Raw genomic sequence first — 7675 nt, 5'->3', positions numbered from 1 at the left:
TGGGTTTCTACAAGTTTTAAAGACAAAGTTTTGTGCATTTATATTCAACTTAAATTATTTTGATGATTAAAAACCCAGCTAGATAGAGGAGATCCTATTTTGGATGAGGAATTTCAGCGACTTAAAACAGAAGTTAGCCAAAAACGGGTCATTCGCAACCAAGAAGAGGTGGGTAACTTTCCTTTATCTAGAATCTGGTTATTGGCAGCTCTTTAAATGCTTATTTTTTAAAATGCTAAACGATTTTATAGAAATCCTTTACCAAGAGATATTTAATACTTTTTAACTTGCATAAATTTTCAGAATGTTCCCATATTTTTGCAAGTAAAGCATCAAAACTTGTAATTCATGTTTCTCTTGAAATGAGCAGCATTATGTACTTTGGCCACTCCTTTTCATCCCTCTATTTTCTTGTTTTGGGTCTCCTTTTTTGTTTTCCTTCATTCTCTAAACCCCTGTCCGCAGGTCGTCAAGGTGGATCCCTGAGCCTCTGTTCATTATCCCCCTTCCCTTGGTAGAAAGGATACAGAATCAGAAGTCAGAAGCCAGAGTTCTAATTATAACTCTATGACAGATTTGGGACCTTGGCAAGCCTCTTGGCTGTGGTGCCTTACTGTTCTCAAATGTAAAATGAGCACTGTGGCCCCATCCACCTGATTATCTCTGTCTTGTAATATTAGTTCATTTTCACACTGCTATGAAGAAATACCCAAGGCTTGATAATTTATAAAGGAAAAAGGTTTAATTGACTCACAGTTCTGAATGGCTTGAGAGGTCTAGGAAACTTACAATCATGGCAGAAGACGAAGCAAACACTTCCTTCTTTTCATGGTGGCAGGAATGAGAAGAATGAAAACCAAGCCAACGGGGAAGCCCCTTATAAAACCATCAGATCCTGTGAAAACTAAGTCACTAACATGAGAACAGGATGGGGGACACTGCCCCCATGATTCAGTTATCTCCACCTGATCCCTCCTATGACGTGGGGATTATGGGAACTACAATTCAAGATCAGATTTAGGTGGGGACACAGCCAAACCATATCATTCTACCCCTGGCCCCTCCCAAATCTCATGTCCTCACAATTTAAAACAGAATCATGCCCTTCCAAGAGTCCCCCAAAGTCTTCACTTATTCCAGCATTAACTCAAAAGTGTCGGTCCAAAGTCCCATCTGAGACAAGGCAAGTCCCTTCCACCTATGAGCCTGTAAAATCAAAAGCAAGTTAGTTACTTCCTAGATACAATGGGAGTACAGGCATTGAGTAAATATACCCATTCCAAATGGGAGAAGTTGGCCAAAACAAAGGGGCTACAGGCCCCATGCAATTCAGAAATTCAATAGGGCAGTCATTAAACCTTAAAGATCCAAAATGATCTCCTTTGACTCCATGTCTCACATCCACATCATGCTGATGCAAGAGGTGGGCTCCCACAGCATTGGACTGCTTTGCTCCTGTGGCTTTGCAGGGTACAGCCTACCTCCCAGCTGCTTTCACAGGCTGGCATTGAGTGTCTGTGGCTTTTCCAGGTGCACAGTGCAAACTGTCGGTGGATCTAGCATTCTGGGGTCTGGAGGATGGCAGCCCTCTTCTCATAGTTCCACTAGGCAGTGCCCCGGTGGGGACTCCGTGTGGGGGCTCCAACCCTACATTTCCCTTTGTACTGCTCTAGCAGAGGTTCTCCATGAGGGCTCCACTCCTGCAACAAACTTCTGCCTGCACATACAGGTGTTTCCATGCATCCTCGGAAATCCAGGCAGTTTCCCAAACCTTATTTCTGGACTTCTGTGCACCCACAGGCTCAATGCCATGTGGAAGCTGCCAAGGCTTGAGGCTTTCACCCTCTGCAGCCATGGCCTGAGCTGTACCTTGGCCCCTTTTAGCTATGACTGGGACACAGGGCACTGAGTCCCAAGACTGCACAAAGCAGCAAGGCCCCAGGCCCAGCCCACTAAACCATTTTTCCCTCCTAGTCTCCAGACCTGTGATGAGAGGGGCTGCCATGAAAACCTCTGACATGTCCTGGAGACATTTTCCCCACTGTCTTAGTGATTAACATTTGGCACCTTGTTACTTATGCAAATTTCTGCAGCTGGCTTGAATTTCTTCTCAGAAAATGGGTTTTTCTTTTCTATTACATCATCAGGCTGCAAATTTTCCAAACTTTTATGCTCTGCTTCCCTTTTAAGCATAAGTTCAATTCCAAACCATATCTTTGTGAATACGTAAAACTGAATGCTTTTGACAACCCCCAAGTCACCTCTTGAACACTTTGCTCTTGAGAAATTACTTCTGCCAGATACCCTAAATCATCTCTCTCAAGTTCAAAGTTCCACGGATCTCTAGGGCAAAATGCCCCCAGTCTCTTTGCTAAGACAAAGCAAGAGTCATCTTCATTCCAGTTCCCAATGAGTTCCTCATCTCCACCTGACACCACCTCGGCCTGGACTTCATTGTCCATATTACTATCAGCATTTTGGTCAAAGCCATTCAACAAGTCTCTAGGAAGTTCCAAATTCTCTCACATTTTCCTTCTTCTTCTGAGCCCTGCAAACTGTTCCAATCTCTGCCTGTTACCCGGTTCCAAAGTTGCTTCCACATTTTCGAGTATCTTTGTAGTAGCACACCACTCCTGGTACCAATTTACTGTGTTAATTCGTTTTCACTCTGCTCTGAAGAAATACCTGAGGTTGGGTAAATTGTAAAGGAAAGAGATTTAATTGACTCACAGTTCCACATGGCTGGGGAGGCCTCAGGAAACTTACAATCATAGCAGAAGGGGACACAAACACATCCTTCACAGGGCTGCAGGAGTGAGACGAATGAGAACCAAGCAAAGGGAGAAGCCCCTTACAAAAACCATCAGATCTCTTGAGAACTAACTCACTATCATGAGAACAGGATGGGGAAAACTGCCCCCATGATTCAATTATCTCTACCTGGTCCCTCCCACAACACATGGGGATTATGAGAACTACGATTCAAGATGAGATTTGGATGGGGACACAGCCAAACCATATCACTGGTTAAAAGTCTAACTTCTAATTTTAACAAGGATAAAATTCTAATCTCCCACCTCCATCATTCTCACTTTTCTTTGCTGGTTTTGCCATATCTGAATTATTTTTACCTCATTTCTCCCTATCCTCCTCGTCACTAGATTTATTCTGGCCACAAAGTCTTGCCAGTAGCTCTTCCATGGGCCCTACCAGAGGTCCAACCTTTGGGTGTCCCCCATGACTAATCCAATTCACTTTTATGTCTGTATAACTGATCATCTTCCCTCTCCTCTGCAGCTCATGGCATATGCCAAAGTAAGACTGATTCCCTTCTGACGTCTCTTTTTATATCATTTCCTTATTCAAGAATCTACAGTGCCTCAGGCTCTGGCCAGCCTCACTATACCCTCAGGCACTCTTTCCTCCTTATTCATTTACTAACTTAGACACACTGGTGCCAGGACATGCAGGCACATGTGGGACAATACATGTGTCAGCGCTGGACATGCAGGGCTGGGTAAAGTAGTCCTTCTTCCCAGCCAGGGGATCTCACAGCCCACACCTTTCAATTCTGGATGCACTGTCAGCACCACCACATGGGACTGGTGACTTTATTCTTCCTCAAAGTCACGTGTGTTTGCTTGAGCGTTCCTAACTAGACTGTAAGTTTCTTAAAACGCTAATCTTGTCTTCCACTTTTGGCCCCCAACTCAAGAAGTATTCCTTATAATGGTGTGTACACTGAAAGCGCTTAATAAATAAATGCTCACTAAGCAATACAACAAATAACAACTTGATTTGGGATCAAACTCTAAAATGTTTCTATTAAATGTTTATGACAGGAGTTAAAAGTTAAATGTAAGATGTGCCTGTATTTTATATTCACAGAAAATCAAGGAACTTCATCCTACTTTTGATCCACTCATTAATAACACTTGGCTCAGCAGATCCAGGGCACAAAAACGGTTTCAACAAGTAGCACGCAAGGTAAGTCTCAGCATCAGCTGGAAATGTTGATTTGTTTCTTCATCAGCATAAAGAAATCAAGCAATCGTGGTTTGATAACATCTTTATTGAGATACAATTTACATACCATAAAATTCACCCTTGTAAAATGTATAAGTTAGTCATTTTTAGTATATTTATAGAGCTGGGCAGCCATCACCCCTATCTAATTTTAGAACATTTTTATCACCTCAAAAGGAAACTTTGTGCCCATTTTCAGTCACTCTTCACTCCCTGCTCCCCACAGCCCCTGGCAACCAGTCATCTACTTTCTGTCTCTACGGATTTGCCTTTTCTGGACATTTCGTATAAATGGAATCATATAATATGCAGCCTTTTAAAAAAATCACCTTACAAATTTATAATTGACACTAATAGTTGTACATATATATGCGACACAGTGTAATGTTTTAATGCATGTATACATTGTATAAGGATCAAATCAAGATAATTACCGTATCCATAACTTTAAACATTCAATACATGGCTTTTGGTAACTGCTTCTTTCATATAACTTATTTCCTAGGCTTGTACATGTTTTAGCATGTATCAATACTTCATTCTTTCTATGGCTGAATAATATTCCATTGTATGAATAGACCACATTTTCTTTATCCATTCATCAGTTGATGAAAGTTTCAGTTGTTTTCACCTTTTGGCTATTATGAGTAACAATGGGATATTGATTAGTTTCTTCTAGGGAGAACAATAGAGAATGTCTGAGGGATCGTGCCTCTAGCATCCAGGCTTAATATGTGCCTTTCAGAGGTTTCATCTCCCTTCTGTGGCTTCCTAACCCTCATGCTGGTCCTCCAGTGGCTTCCTGTTATCAGGATAAAACGAAGACTTCTGAGCCTCACATGCTAGTAAAGAGTATCATGTGACCCTGGTCTGCCCGCAGCCACACCCCTCTAGCAGCCGCTGTCCTCTCATTGTCCCAGTCTGGTCTGCCACACACGGTACTCATTCCCTGCTACCACCCTGTGAATCTGCTCTCAGTTCTGACTGTAGTGCCTCCCCAGCTCTGCTCCACGGGACTGCACCTGTCCTTTGGGCCAGGCTGAGTCCACTTTTCCTACAAGAGGCTGTCCTTGTCCACTTTAATATTTAGGGGTCTCCTCAGTGCTGTGTGCTTCTTGTGCTGCTGTAAATCTCTCATCTCTGTCACTTGTGTGTGGCTTCCCTGGTGGGCAGGGCCACACTTGAAGCCAGACAGAGCAGTGGATAAAGCCCAGGCTATGGAGCAGACTGCCTGCACTAACTCCTGGTGCTGCTTCCTTCCACCTTCTGATCCTGGACAAGTTACATAACCACTGTGCCTTAGTTTTCTCACCTGAACACTGAGGAGAATAGTGAGACCTGTCTCAAAGGGTTGTTGTGAGGATCAAATGAATGAATATGTATAAGGGACTTCAAATGTTTGTTACAGCTTGTCTTTCAGGCAGTCTTCTCAGCTTGGACTGGTGACAGTCTAGGTAGAGGGAGGCAGAGCTCACTGCCTTGGGGACCTACTCACAAGCCTCCAAGGCCCCATGACCCTCACCTATTTACTAGCCTCCAAGGCCCAAGAGCCTGTGTCCCTGATGAGGCTTTCCCTGGGTGGTCTCTGCATATGTGCAAGCAGAGGCCACCACAACATGCTCAGGGCAGGGAACGCAGTGGTAAGAAGAGGCAGCACAAAGCTGCGCTCCCAGGGAAGAAAGCACAGCCATTAACAATAGGAAAACAACAGCAAGAGACTGGCCAGGCTGGTGTGTTGCTAATGGGACCACCTTGGTCCTTCTGCATCAAGCTCTCCAGCCTGAAAAAGGGTATCAGCAATGATGGGCTTTGTTCTGAGTGATGGTTCAGCCTATTCCTCAAATGCCACCGCAAGCCCTGTCAGTTCTGTGTGCCAATGTGTCCGCAGCCTGATGCCTTGCCTCATTTCCTCAACTACAGCCACAGACCAGGCTCCCAGCATCTCTCGCCTAGACCATGGCCACAGGTTCCCCTACATCCAGTGCCACATGGCAGCCAGAGTTGTGTCTGCAAAGCTAAAGGATGACAGTGTCTCTCCCCTGCTGAAACCCTCCAAAGATGTTCTGTAACAGTTGAAATAAAATACACAATTTTTATCAAGGCTACCAGGTCACACTGGATTTCTCTGTCCTTTAAACATGTCTCCTTTGTTCCGGCATCAGGACCTCTACACTGGCTGTCTCCTCTGCTCAGAACTCTCTTGCCAACATCTTTCCATTGTTGTCCTCTCACCATTCAAGCCTTGCATCAAATCTCACCTCTGCAGAGGCCTTCCCTCATTATCCTTGCATAAGTGGGCAGGCATCCCCCCTCCAGCCCCTCCAGTCATGGCTTCAGACATTACCTTCTTATTTTCTCCAGGGTATTTATCTTGTTTTTTTCTGTTAGTATTTATTGTCATCCCACTTTGCCTACTACACACACTTGGAATATCAGCTCCTTGTGGGTAGTACATTTATTGGCTCCTCACTGTATCTCCAGTGCCTTGCACAGGACAGGGCACTGAGTATCCACTTTATAATATTTGTTAAATAAAAGAACCATTTCGGCTGGCAATATGGCCAAATTGGAACAGCTCCTATCTGCAGTTCCCAGTGAGACCAATGCAGAAGACAGGTGATTTCTGCATTTCCAACTGAGGTACCCGGCCCATCTTATTGGGACTGTTTAGACAGTAGGTGCAGCCCATGGAGGGCAAGCCGAAGCAGGGTGGGGCATCACCTCACCCAGGAAATGCAAGGCGTTGGGGAACTCCTTCCTCTAGCCAAGGGAAGCCGTGAGGGACTGTGCCATGAGGAACGGTGCACTCCAGTCCAGATACTGCACTTTTCCCATGGTCTTCGCAACGCACAGACCAGGAGATTCTCTCGGGTGCCTATACCACCAGAGCCCTGGGTTTCAAGCACAAAACTGGGCACCATTTGGGCAGACACTGATCCAGCTGCAGGAGTTTTTTTTCATACCCCAGTGGCGCCTAGAACGCCAGTGAGACAGAACCATTCACTCCACCAGAAACGGGACTGAAGCCAGGGAGCTAAGTGGTCTAGCTCAGTGAATCCCACCCCCATGGAGCCCAGCAAGCTAATCCACTGGCTTGAAATTCTCGCTGCCAGCACAGCTGTCTGAAGTCGACCTGGGATGCTCGAGTTTGGTGGTGGGAGGGGCCTCTGCCACTACTGAGGCTTGAGTAGGCGGTTTTCCCCTCACAGTGTAAACAAAGGTGCTAGGAAGTTCAAAGTGGGCGGAGCCCACTGTAGCTCGGCAAAACCACAGTAGCCACACTGCCTCTCTAGATTCCTCCTTTCTGGGCAGGGCATCTTTGAAAGAAAGGCAGCAGCCCCAGTCAGGGGCTTATAGATAAAACTCCCATTTCCCTGGGACAGAGCACCTGGGGAAAGGGGTGGCTTTGGTGCAGCTTCAGTGGACTTAAACATTCCTGCTTGCTGACTCTGAAGAGAGCAGCAAATCTCCCAGCACAGTGCTTAAGCTCTACTAAGGGACAGACTGCCTCCTCAAGTGGGTCCCTGACCCCTGTGCCTCCTGACTGGGAGACACCTCCCAGCAGGGGTTGACAGACACCTCATACGGGAGAGCTCCAGCTGGCATCTGGTGGGTGCCCCTGTGGGATGAAGCTTCCAGAGGAAGGAAC

The 7675-nt window shown here is 45.7% G+C and overlaps 1 protein-coding gene across 1 annotated transcript in view; it reads left to right on the top strand.

Moving 5' to 3' along the window:
* Nucleotides 1-7675, top strand: part of CFAP221 (cilia and flagella associated protein 221) — a 129955-nt gene that overhangs the window by 67664 nt on the left and 54616 nt on the right. Inside the window, exons 13-14 of the mRNA XM_011983433.1 lie at nucleotides 79-168; nucleotides 3889-3987. Of these exons, the coding sequence (XP_011838823.1) occupies nucleotides 79-168; nucleotides 3889-3987 (189 nt within the window). The remainder of the gene's footprint in view (nucleotides 1-78; nucleotides 169-3888; nucleotides 3988-7675) is intronic.

The sequence above is a fragment of the Mandrillus leucophaeus genome, unplaced genomic scaffold (genome assembly GCF_000951045.1).
Source record: "Mandrillus leucophaeus isolate KB7577 unplaced genomic scaffold, Mleu.le_1.0 Scaffold25, whole genome shotgun sequence".
NCBI lineage: Eukaryota > Metazoa > Chordata > Mammalia > Primates > Cercopithecidae > Mandrillus > Mandrillus leucophaeus.
This window is presented reverse-complemented; position numbering and strand designations above follow the sequence as displayed.